This window comes from Arachis hypogaea, chromosome 7 (genome assembly GCF_003086295.3).
Source record: "Arachis hypogaea cultivar Tifrunner chromosome 7, arahy.Tifrunner.gnm2.J5K5, whole genome shotgun sequence".
NCBI lineage: Eukaryota > Viridiplantae > Streptophyta > Magnoliopsida > Fabales > Fabaceae > Arachis > Arachis hypogaea.
The window spans coordinates 19,037,292-19,050,678 of NC_092042.1; the positions used below are offsets into that span (position 1 = coordinate 19,037,292).

The 13,387-nt window shown below is 36.9% G+C and overlaps 1 protein-coding gene across 2 annotated transcripts; it reads right to left on the reverse strand.

The window, feature by feature from the left end:
- Window positions 1–1,181: 1,181 nt before the first annotated feature.
- Window positions 1,182–8,947, reverse strand: LOC112702717 (uncharacterized). 2 transcript variants are annotated; one of them, XM_072199251.1, is made up of 4 exons: window positions 8,146–8,925; window positions 7,963–8,073; window positions 7,736–7,870; window positions 1,182–1,708 (listed from the first exon to the last, which is right to left on the reverse strand). In XM_072199251.1, exons 1-4 carry the CDS (start codon window positions 8,214–8,216, stop codon window positions 1,645–1,647), a joined length of 381 nt encoding a protein of 126 aa, XP_072055352.1. In that variant the 5' UTR covers window positions 8,217–8,925; the 3' UTR covers window positions 1,182–1,644. The 2 variants fall into 2 exon arrangements, with proteins under 2 accessions (XP_072055352.1, XP_025609654.2); XM_025753869.3 differs by lacking the exon at window positions 1,182–1,708 and adding an exon at window positions 5,052–5,315 and having other exon boundaries at window positions 8,146–8,947.
- Between the last annotated feature and the right edge of the window lie 4,440 nt (window positions 8,948–13,387).

Below are 13,387 nucleotides of genomic sequence, written 5' to 3' on the forward strand. Positions count from 1 at the left end.
CGGCCCAAACAAATCAATCATCAACCAAACCAACCAATCAAACATAAGCACAATTAATGTAGTTCAAGCACAATCAAGAGGAATTACAACAAGTATAACAGTTAGCAGTTAACATAAATAATCACATAGGCAAACTAATTACAATATGCACACCCAAACAATGTCACATAGATGCAAATGATGCATGCATGTCCTGCTGGCCATGAGCTCACGTGTTGGTTATGTTGTCAGACCCGACTCGAATAAGTAGAATTAAACTACCATCCTTATCCGTAGGTTTCATAAACAAGCAGGATTAAACCACCATCCTTGCTCGGAACACGCAAGCGGGATTAAACCACCGTCCTTGCCTCCACAGTAAAACTTGATGGAGATGGGATTTGCGCCGATTCGGAATTTCTCAAAAAAAAGAGTCACTTCGTCGGTAGCATAGTCCAAACTAGCAATTAAATCCCATCAATCAAAGTTTAATTTTCAAATACAAATAACCGAGAGTAGTTAAATCTCGGGTCGTTCTCCCTAGGAACTAATGACCAAGAGCACACAATTTTGGTTGTGAAAAGCAAAGGGGTTTTCAATAGTGAGGCAAACGATTAAAGGAATTAAAGAACGATCAAAATTGCAATTAATAAACTAATAAAGGAATAAAAGAACTATGTATCTAATATAGACAAGTAATGCTTTAAAATGATGAAAATGTAGTTCAAAATATAAATGGAAGCCTTGACTTGGGATAAGTTATGGCATTCCTTCCTTGCCATAACCACAACTATGATAATTATGATGGATTAATCTCACCTAGTCAACCCTTAACATCGAAGAGTAAGTCAAGTGAGCATAATTGTTATTAATCCATAAATCCTAGCTAACTTACTAATTACCTTAGTAAAACGCTAGCGTTAGTGGAAACAATAACAACTAACAACCCAAGAATTATCACTAAATGTCGGACATTATGACTCTAGCATTACATATACTCGTTTTTCCAAGCCAAGGAGTGAAAATCTACCTCATAATCAAAATTGACATTTCATCAAATACATGGTAGGCATATTCACAAAACATGGCAAAATTGTAAAAATACTCAAAACTATGAACAACCAAAGATCAAAATCAACAAAGGTAACTCAATAAATATATAAAAATTACTAAATATCAAATTCATTAACAAAAACTCAAAATTGCAAAACAATGTATATATTGACAAAGTGCATTAAAATATAAGAAAGTGTAGAACAAGTAGTGCAATAAAGGAGAAAATTAAGAAATACTTACAATGAAAATAAGCAAGGATCTAAAATCAAAATTGGAGAAATGAAAAATTGTAGATAAACCCTAATTAAACCTTAGGAAAATTGAGAGAAAACCTAAGCTAAAATTATCCTAAACTACCCTAACTATGTTGTATAATGTATGGTATAATGTGTGTGTGCTAGCCCTCCTTATATGCTTCAAAACCCTTCAGAAATGGTCCTGGAAACCTCCCAATTCGTGAGCCACGTGACTTTTTAATGAAGTCACGCGCAGAGACTTGTGTGTATCAACAGGTGTGTGCATATGCACACATGCTGATTTCCTTCCTGTGCGTACACACAAGGTGATGTGCGTACGCACACATGGCTGTGTACTTCTCCTTTGTTTTCTTTATGTTTTCTCCCAATTGCATGCTTCTCTTCCACTCTTATCAAGCCATTCCAAACTATTACACCTGAAATCACTCATCAAAATATCAAGGTATCAAATAGAATGCAAATGGAATAAAATTGAATAAATCAAGCACAAAAGAGCATGTTTTCACATTCAAGCACAATTTAAGAGGAAAACTCAAAAGCATGCTGTTAAAGGGAATAAATGTAGGTTTGCATGATGAAATCTACTCAATTTTAACAAAAAATTACCATCAAATATGGATTCATCAGCGGGATTAAACCACAATCCTTACTGGACACACAAAACAATATATAAGCGGGATCACACCACCGTCCTTGCTAAATAACTTATCAATACGTGAGCGGGATAAAACCACCATCCTCACTACAGGCGGGATAAAACCACCATCTCTGCACAACGGTTTACGCACTGAGCAAGCGGGATGATACCACCATCTTTGTCAGGCCGGAAACCCTCATCATATTCTCAGTAATATCCACAATCAATCGCGCTCAACTTCTTATTTCATTAATCATTCTTGGCCCACTTATTTCAAATAACAAACGTATTAAAGAACCATTTTTTCTCAAATCAATTTCCTTTCTCAACAAAGTCACTTTTTGCAACATCTTTTGAAAGCTCCTAAACGACTTCAAAACCATGCCAAATTCAAAATCTCTTCTGGACTACTCAAAATTATTCATTTTCAAACCATTCGCTCAATTACTTTAAAATCAAAAGTTATTAATTAAAATTCACGGCAAAGTCTCAAGACTTTAGGGGAAAAACAACCGACCTCATTTCTATAAATTTAGTAAAGATTCTTAAAAATCATTGTTTCCTTAATTTGAGTTATTCAAAGAAAGTTTCTAAACCAAATCATGTGAATTAAAAATTCCAAACCAAGTTAAAATCCAAAACCAATCTCAATTTCATTCTTAAAACTAATTCTTTCAACCTTTTCCAAAAATATCACAAAACGACATCATTCGATCAAAGTTCATTTTCTTGTAAATTCATTAAAGCTCCTCTAAACAAATTCCTTAAGTCCAATTCAAGACATAAACCCTTTTTATAGATAAAATCGATCTTAGGACATAATACTTTTCTTAAGTGATTTAAAATTATAAAGTAATTCTTTTTCTGAATAAATTGAACTCAAGACATATGTTTTTCTACATTAAATTAAATTCGAAACATACTATTTTCTTAATAAATCAAATAATACGATTTCTTAAATTCAAACTTTCTAAATAACTTTTCAAACAAAGTTTCAGATTTTATAGAAAATTTGGTAGCACCTCCCCTAAAACTTGGACTTTGCCACCCTTTTCGGGTCCCAACCAAACCAATCCTCAACTCTTTCCAACAAGTTCAAGACCAAATTAGTTTCCAATAAAACCAACTCCAGACTTTTAAATATCAAAATAATTTCAAATCAAACCAATCAAAAATCTCTATTTTAACAAAATTAGATATTATTTCAATCAAGCAGACAACCATATTCATCGAAGACAAATCAGACAATGCATAAGACTTACATAATCACCAGAAAAGCATTTCGCTCGTCATAACAATTTATAAAAATTCCACTTTAAATTAAATTAGTTTTATAAAAACCCTACCCCGACAAGCCAAAATCATAAACCAAACGCGTCAACGGAACTCTTTTCTCTCAGTCTGAAACCAACAGCAACCACAAACTCTGCCCCTGATCACTTTCGCAATAATCACAGCAACTCAAAAGCAACATACAACACTCAGAACATGACCCTACATTACCAGAACCTTAGAGTTTATAACCAAACATAACAGAATACTAACGCGAGGATTCCAGAAAATAAATACTTACTGTAATAAGAAGAACGAAATAGCAGCGGTCTTTGAACTGATATGGCGGCAGCCCCGGCAGCCACCCCAAGCGACAACAGCGACCTGAACAACATGCAGCGACGATGAAGTTTCCAAAGATTCAACGGAAAGAAAAACCAACTTAAAACCCTTACCGGCAGTGGATCTCTGTGGCGGCAGTGGCGTTCCCCGCAGCAAAGGCGCGGCGGCCATGGTAGCAGCAGTAGCGGCGACGGCGAGGCACTAACGGTGGCGACAGAAATGGCGAGGAACGGCGGATCTGACAACGGATCTAAGAGCAATGCGAGTTTCCTCTCTTCTTCACGAATGGCGACGGCGTCTGGCAGTGGGGGAGGACGAATGGCAGCGGTGAGCATGAACGACGACGACCCAGGCTTCACAGACGACAACTGGACCGTGCGGTTTCCTCCTCTTTCGCGGCCTTCTCTCTCGCCTTAGTTCTGACCCGCGACGGTGTCGGCTTCACGAGGAGCAGCAGTGGCAGCGGGCTTCCTCCATGCCTGCGAGTACGACGGCAGCGATGCGGTGACGCAATGGTGGCGCCAACTGGGTGGTGGCGCAGACAGCACCCCCCTCTCTTCCTCTCCTTCTCCTCGGTGGTCCCCTTCCCCGTTTTCCTTTCTTCTTTCTTTTTCTTTTCTGCGTGTGTGTGTGTGTGATGGTGAGAAGGAAGGGTGGCTAGGGTTTGACTTAGAAAAAGGGGAGAAAGTGCGTGTTAATAAAATTAGGGTTTGGATAAAAACCTTAATTTATTTCAAATACAATTAATCAAAATTGCCTTTAATTATCTACAATAAAATAATTTCTAAAATTAAAAATTGTAAATAAATATATGATTTGAGATTAGTTTAAAATAGGACTTTTCAAAAGTTCTGTGTCTTGCATTCAACCCACCTTATAAAAATTTTTGCCTTCAAAAATTAAAGCAATAAAAAAGGTAATACATAGTCTTAGCACTCTACTTTTTAAATACCTTTTTGAAAAATAAGAAATCTTGCCATACATATATAAATGTTCAAATACCAAATAATCATAAGATTTAAATATAAGGGTAAAGTATGGTGTAAGGTGGAAGACACAAGATAGGTTTGATGCAAAAAGGTTATATGGTTTCAAGACTTTACAAAAACTTGAAGGAACAAAATAGGGGTAGTTAATGTGGCAAAAGGCTACAAAATAGGTTGGTATTAAAACAACGGATATATCGTTCACTCACAGATCTCACACCCACTTCCGAACTTCAACTTTCCAACTCCATCAATCACTTCACAACTCCATAACCAGTCACAAGCCTAACCTCTGCAAACCCTTTTCACGAGAACCGAAACTCCCACAATTTCACATAACGTTGCACACTTACCATTTCACCTTCCATATCCACAAACTACATCTTAAAGAACTAACACATCATATTACTATACCTAATGTAACACTCTAACTACCAAAGCTCACGCTTCCGGCTGCGCAACTCTGATAGTTCAGACATTACGACGACTCTTATACTATTTAATACTAAAAATACGAGTCTATTTAAAATTTTAAACCGCGAAACCGCTCCCATAAATACTTTTGCTATACAACGTACATCCATACGTATCATACAACTTACAGAAACTCATAAAGAGTACATCTATATATATATATATATATTACAAGCATTACTCAATACAATTCCTATCCCTCTTACAAAAAATAACAAGATAAAGGCGAGGGTACAATAATCCATAACTAAAACAATACAGAGCATCACGACAATATATAAATGAACTCTTCGTGACTTCTGCGCCCATATCCTGAAAAGGGAGAAAATGTAGGTGGTGAGAACATCATCCTCGAAAGGGTTCTCAGTAGAGGATTTTTTGGGAATTACTGTAATAGGATACGTGAAGATAAACCGTACCAGTGATTAATAACCGACTTATGCCTCCTTTCAAAAACAACAGTTTACAATAAAACTAAAGTCGAAAATCTTTTCTGAAAGAGGAACCGTTCAATTCTCAAAACATTAAAAGCCTTTCAAAAAAATTTATCTATACTGAACCAAAATAGCCTTTCATATATTTTATTCCAAACAAGAAACACAAAACCAGAATCAAACATCGGTTCATCTCATTCCAACCATGGCCCTTGGCCCAAACAATCCAACCATCAACCAATCACCACAGTCCAACAGAGTCTCAGTAGCAAACACGAATAGGAAGATGCAAGCACAAACAAACAGTTATTGCAAGTAGAATAATTAGCAGTTAATCACATAGGCAAACCAAGTACAATATGCATACCCAAACAATGTCACATACATGCATATGATGCATGCCTATCCTAGTGGCTAATGATATCATCTGTCGGTTATATAACCAACCCGACATGTCCTGGTAGCTAACCATGGTCAAAAACACCCATCGCAGAGCAACTAGGTTTGAGCTACAACCCCATTGCTACTACCCGCTCAACCCAGAGCCAGTGGAATAACCACTACTGTGGCTACTACCCAGGCGGGTGTTTAAAAGCTCAACCTAGAGCGAGTGGAATCACCACTACTACCGCTACTACCCAGGAGTCACAGTCTCTGACCTGGAGCAAGTGAGACGAACCACAACCCTTGCTACTACCCAGGTATCTCAAGCATATAGTCATTCAGTCCCAGCCATGGATCAACATCCATCTCAGTCATCCGGCTTAAATTCATAATTCATAGTCAGCCATACGGCCTATAACTCATTCGGCAATCAGCCATCAATCAATATCATACACAGCCATTTCAGCTCACGAGTCAATCCAGAACCAGCCAATATTCATAATCATAAATAGCCATTCCGGCACATAACAAAACAACACTTCCATCATTCAACATCATCAAATTCATAAAACTGGCATTTAAGCCATAAATCACTTTTCTCAAGCCATTTCACTTTGAAATCAAGTTTCAACTGTTTTCAACCTTGGCTTTAAAGATCTCATTTCTCAAATCATCTCAAGCTCATAAGCCACTTTTACTCAAGGCAAATTTCCCTTTTAAAAACAATGCCACTCTCGGTATCCTCTTTCCAAAACTTCCATAATCATGGCAAGTTAAAGATTTATTTCAAAGTATTCAAAATCACCCATCCAACAATAGGATTTTATAACAAAAGTTTCTCGGCAGAGTCCCAAGTCTTTAGGGAAGGTCAACCTATATCAATTCCTTAAAATTCATTAAAACTCTTAAAATCATAGATTCTCGGTTCAAGTAAATAAAACTGAATTTATTATGAAACCGACCATACAAAATCACAAGTTCCAACCCGGTCCAAAAATCAACTCATTTGAAACGGAACCGGTTCATTTGAATCAAACCACTTTCAAGTTTCTTTTTGGAACCCATTTTTCTAACTCTTCCAAAATGCCTCAAACTTAATTACTCAATCAAAAGTCTAGATTCCTTTAAATTCACTAAAAGTTCCTTTTTATATTGAAATCAATATTAGAGCATCATTCTTTCCTTCAGTGATTCAAACGGTAAAAATAGTTCATTTCTAAATAAGCCGAACTCAACGCATAAAGTTCATTAAATAAATTAAGCTTGAAAACATAAATATTCTCTTAATAAATCAAATAATACAATTTCTCAAATCCAACCCTTTTTAAATAACTTTTCAAACAAGACTAGGATTTTGTAGAAATTTTGGTAGCACCTCCCCTAAAACTTGGACTTTTGCCACCTGGTTCGGGTCCCAACTAAACCGTTTTTCATTCCTTTTCAACAGCTCAAAACTAGAAATCAATCCAAAAGCAAGCTAAATCCAACAGTCGCCTCAGTGGCATATCTCAAGGAAACCATTTCAAAATCAACTCAATATCAACCGATTTAACTCATTCCCAAGCTTTAAAGAATCGGTTCAGCAACAAATCATTTATCGAAACCAAATCAATTAAAGCAACCCAGGCTGAATTTCAAGAGTATTCTATCTTTCACATCATCAAAATAATTGACTCAATTCAAACAAATCCTCAACAGATTAAACTCATATTTTAAAATCTTTAAAGAATCAACTTCAAAACATTACATTTCACAAAGCCGCACAACAATTCATCCAAACAAACATTCATAAGCTTTCGAGACAATCAAATAATACAAAAGGCCGATACAATCACCAAATACACATTTTCTCACATCAGTATCCATATGTAATAATTCCAATACATAAAGTATAGTTTTGGAAAGCGCCCCTACCTCAAAATGCAAATTCCATAATCCAACGTCTCACAGAGTCCTTTCCGCCTCAACTTGAAATCACAGGCAACCAAAACCTCAGCTCCCAGCCACTTTCGCAATAACCATAGCAACACTACTCGCAACATATAATAACTGAAACTCAATCGTATAGAAATTAATGCCACAAACCTCAGTGTATGATAATAGAACAGTAACTAAAGGGCTTTCAAATCGAAAACGCTTACCGAACCGAAGGAGGAACGGTTGAACCGACACCGCGGCGGTCTCTAAACCGGCTCGGCGGCAGCCCGGCAGCCACTTCAAGCGGTAGTGGCAACGAATTCCAATCATGACGACTGAAACCAACATCCAGTGACCATAGTATTCTCGGAATTCAAAAAGATAGAGGCTAATGACAAGACCCTTACCGGCAGGATTTTTTGGCGACGACTGAAGTAGCCAAAAGCTCCAGCGGCGGTCCTGGAAGTCCCAGAACCATCTCCAGCGGTCAGAATCACAGAGATGCAACTCACTTCTCCGGCAGTGACACCGGCGGCGGCCTGAACCCCTTGACAGCATCAGAACAGCTGGCGATGACCAGGGACGCGATGAACACCGCGACAGCCACAGTAGCAGCAGCGTCGCAGCAGCGGACCCCTCTTCACAGCGACCCAGCGGTGGCGGTTCTGGAGGAACGGCGATGGCAGCTCAGCAACGGCAGTGACAGCAGCGCCGCCTTCCCCTCGCGCGAGCACGCGCGCTCCCTCTTTCTCGCGTCGGGCTCCTGCATCGCATCCCTCACGTCCGCAGTCCTGGGTTTGGCGCGGCTTAATGACGATTGATGGTGACTCCCAGATTTCCATTGACGGCGAGGTGCGTGGCCAAACAGCGCCTTCTTCCTCTCCCCTGCGCGCTCCCTTCGCGCACGAGCTCTCCCTCTCGCCGTTGCGATTCTCCTCAGGCGACGGAATGAGGTGGTGGTTGATAGAGCCATGATTGGGCAGGGGCGACGGCACGGTTATGGCGACGAAGCTCCTCGCGGTTCCGGCGACAAGGAGGACGGCGTCTCCCTCCCCTCTGAACCCTTCGTCTCTCAAATCCCCCTTTCAGCTTCTCTTCTTTTTCATTACAGCGTTGCTGCTGCTTCTGATTGTGTTGCGTTAGTGTGAATAGAAGGAGGAAGGGAAGCAGGTTGAGTGCGGCGGCTGGGTTGGGAAGGATTAGGGTTTCACTTTTAAAAGTTAGGGTTAGGGGCATTTTTGTAAATTCAAATAAAAATATGGGTAATATGATAATTAGGAACAAATTTTAATCCAACAAAATTAATGTATGAAAATATTATTTGCTCATCAATTTTACAAATTATTTTCAATAAAATGTCCCAACCAAATAATTAGAAATAATATACTTAATTTCTTCATTTTCCAAAATAGCAATATTAATATTTAAAATATTAATTACTTAGTCCAAATCATATAAAATTCTTATTATTTCACAACTACCAACTTTATAATTCAAATATAGAAAATAATCCAATAATTATAAAATTGGATAATAATCATACGTATTCCAAATTCAATAAATCACAACTTGCCTTAATTATCTTTAATAAAGAAATTTCTGAAATTAAAGCTACAGAAACACTGAATTTGAAATTAGCTAATGATAGCCCTTTTTTCAGAAGTTCTGGGTCTTACACCTAAAGATCGCACGTGACATCAAAACAATTCTCGAGTTTACTCAAAAGAGTACTAAACCATAGAAAAGGACAAGTGATGACAAGGACAAAATCCACAAGAACTTGAAAAGATTGTTGGGATCACAAGAAATCAAGGATATACAAGGAATGAAGAATGCCGAAAAGAAAATCACTTTGGCAACCTCAAGAATGACACCTAAATCAAAGAAGTCCGATAGGAACGATAAAAAGAAAGGTAGTGCAGTAGTTTGAACAAAATCAAGCTAAGTCAAAGAAGTATAAGGTTTACAAAAGAAGAATCTCTAAAACAAAAGACAAAGCTTACAAGACTCAAGAGTAGGATTAACAATACTTTCGAATGTATTCCTCATAAAGAGTGAATTTTTTTTTTCAAAAACTATTTCACGTTTTCAAAGGAAATGTGCACAACAAATACTTTGTAAAAGAATAACAAAAGTATAATTGTGGCATTACGTTAATACAATTTCATATTGAAATAGATTATGTAGAGTTCTAAAACAAGATGAACACCAGTTTGGCTAAAAGCAAAATATTTACTCAAATATTCAGAAAGATAGTTAAGTGCACAACTTAACCAAAAGTAGGCATAAAACTAAAAAAAAATCAAGTTGCCTTACGTCAAAATAATTTCTAAGTTAAAGACTAAAAAGGTGAGGTTTGAAAAATAAAAGTCGATTAGGTTAAGGCCAAATCAATTTCCCGAAAATTCCAAAAGACATTTAGGTACTCAATCAAATAAAGGTATACAATGAAATCGTGACAAGGTTGGAAGAAAATCAAATGTTTGTTCAAAAATCCTTAATGTTTATATTCAAACAAGCGTGTATAAAAGTTATAGCAAAGATGGAAGAAAAAGTTAAGCTCTATTCAGAAAAGAAAATTAAAGGTAAAAATTTGCTTATAAGTCAGTAAAGGAAATAAATGGTGCGTTGCAAACAGACAGGTTTCTGCTAAATAAGGAAGCTTTTCACAACTTCATTTAAAATAGTGCGTGCCAACTTTAAAACAACTTTGTCAAACAAAGGTCAACTGGAATAAAGGCGAAAATCCTTTCTTTCAAGAATTTTAAAAAATACCTAAGTACATAATCAAGTAAAGATATGCATAAGAACTGTAGTAAAGTTATTAGAAAAGTCAAGTTGTATTTAAAATAAATATATTTCCGCAAACCAGTAAAAGAACAGGCGAGGTATTAGAAATAAATAGCTTTTAAATTGCATAAGGAATATTCAAAATTTTATATATATAAGTGTAAGCGAATCAAAAGCGATTTTTATAAAAATTTGAAAATTGGTTGTAAATACAGTCAAATAAGAGAAAAACTGAATTACAATTTCTTTAAAAAGGAACCTAGAATAAGAACTTAAAAAGGCACACTGCATCAAGACAAGTTCAAAAGCATATCGAAAAATACATGAATCAAAAGGAAGAGTTTAAATAGAGAAAGACATATACACCAAGAATTTCAAACAGGTATATGTAATTAGGATCAAACAAGAATGCATATGAACAGAGGAATAGGGTTGGAAAATCAAACTACTGCTCAAACGAAATAGCAAACAAGAACTTCAACATAGACTATGTTGAAGTTCTAGTTATATAAATTCTTGCACGTTTTCTGAAAATCACAGGGTGTACGTGCGCACAAAGGTGTGCGTACGCACAAGTAAGAGTGTGGCCCCTGTTCCGAGCACACGCACAGCAGTGTGCATGCGCACACATACCAGAACTTACAATTTTTGCAACATCACAAAAATCAAATTTCTAACACCAACTTCCAATGATCATATCTTTTTCTACAAAATTCTAATTTTCACATGCATCATTTGCATCTATGTGACATTGTTTGGATGTGCATATTGTAATTAGTTTGTCTATGTGAATACTTATGTTAACTGCTAACTGTTATACTTGTTGTAATTGCTCTTGATTGTGCTTGAACTACATTAATTGTGATTGTGTTTGATTGGTTGGTTTGTGATGAATTGGTTGGTGATTAAGTTGTTTGGGCCGGGGGCCGTGTTGGATTAGATGGGCCTGAGGCCGTGGTTGGTATGTTTGAGATCTAGTTCTGTATAAAGTATCTGACTGGTTCAGCATAGACTTAATGAACCTATGCTTGGAATAGGATGGTCATTTATACCGTGAAGGTAACTGCTATCATGTTTGTGGTCTAGTAAAATATGAAAAATCAAACTCGTACAGCATAGACTTAATTGAACCTATGCTTGGGACATGTTTGTCATTCATATTGTCCAGAAATTTTCTAAGATTTTACAAGAAAGGAAAAAGGTTTTTGATTTTGAGGAATTAACTAAGTTCTCCTTTAAAAAGGATTTTTGAATTTTGAATGTGAACCTTGGTATTTGAGAAGATACATAAGACGAGCAATGATCACTATACTTTAAAAATAGTTTTATTTTACATGTCTTTTTATAGTATTTCTATAACGCTATAGTCGGAACCATCGAGGACGATATTCTCACTCCCCTACAGGTATTTCCTTTTCAGAATATGGGTGACGAAGTTTCAGAAGAGTTATTTCATTTTCTGTTTCTTTGATATTTTTGTATTATTTTAGTTATTATATTTTTCCCTCGCCTTTATCTTTACCAATTTTGTAAGAGGGATATGAATTTATGATATGTATAGTTGTAAGTTATTGTTATGTATATATATAATTATAATGTATTGTATCTGGTCTGTATGTATATACATGTTTATGTCCTCAACGAAAAAGTTGTTTTGGAAGGTTATACGGTTTTAAGTTTTAAACAGACTCCTATTTTAGTATTAACTATGTTTAGAGTCATCTTAATATCCAAGCTATCAGAGTAGCGCAGGTAGAAGCGTGACGCTCTGATAGTGAGGGTGTTACACGCAAAAGGGACTCATTCAGAAAAAAATAAAACTGATCAAGAAGAGGCACCTGCAAGGTTGGGTGGTAGGCAAATTTGGCAACGTGTCAGTAGAATCCCAAGGATAATTGATTCTGAGACCTGCAAAATATGGCAGGAAGCATAATTGGACTAAACAAAGTATATTTTGGGAGTTGACTTATTAGAAAGACAACTTGGTTCGACATTGTCTTGATGTGATGCACATTGAAAAAACGTGTTTGATAATATCATGCACACAGTAATAGACGATGAGTGAACAAAGGTCTATGATAAGGCTAGGTTAGTGATGAGCGGATAATTTATACGCTTTTTGGCATTGTTTTTAGGTAGTTTTTAGTAAGTTTGAGCTACTTTTAGGGATGTTTTCATTAGTTTTTATGTTAAATTCACATTTCTGGACTTTACTATGAGTTTGTGTGTTTTTCTGTGATTTCAGGTAAATTCTGGCTGAAATTGAGGGACTTGAGCAAAACTCTGAAAAAGGCTGACAAAAGGACTGCTGATGCTGTTGGAATCTGACCTCCCTGCACTCGAAATAGATTTTCTGGAGCTACAGAACTCCAAATGGCACGCTCTCAACGGCGTTGGAAAGTAGACATCCAGAGCTTTCCAGCAATATATAATAGTCCATACTTTATTCGGAAATTGACGACGTAACTTGGCGTTGAACGCCAAGTACATGCTGCTGTCTGGAGTTAAACGCCAGAAACACGTCATGATCTGGAGTTGAACGCCCAAAACACGTTATAACTTGGAGTTCAACTCCAAGAAAAGCCTCAGCTCGTGGATAGATCATGCTCAGCCCAAACATACACCAAGTGGGCCCTGGAAGTGGATTTATGCATCAATTACTTACTCATGTAAACCCTAGTAGCTAGTTTATTATAAATAGGACTTTTTACTAGTGTATTTGATCATCTTGGGACGATTAGTTCTCAGATCATGGGGGCGGGCCATTCGGCCATGCCTGAACCTTTCACTTATGTATTTTCAACAGTGGAGTTTCTGCACACCATAGATTAAGGGTGTGGAGCTCTGCTGTACCTCAAG

Coding starts and splice junctions, on each gene's coding strand:
- LOC112702717 (XM_025753869.3), bottom strand. CDS start 8,216: ATGGTTCTGGGACTTCCAGGACCGCCGCTGGAGCTTTTGGCTACTTCA. Junction 7,871..7,962: donor ACCGTTCCTCCTTCGGTTCG/GTAAGCGTTTTC, acceptor ATTGAGTTTCAG/TTATTATATGTTGCGAGTAG. Junction 5,316..7,735: donor TATGGAATTTGCATTTTGAG/GTAGGGGCGCTT, acceptor CTCCCTTTTCAG/GATATGGGCGCAGAAGTCAC.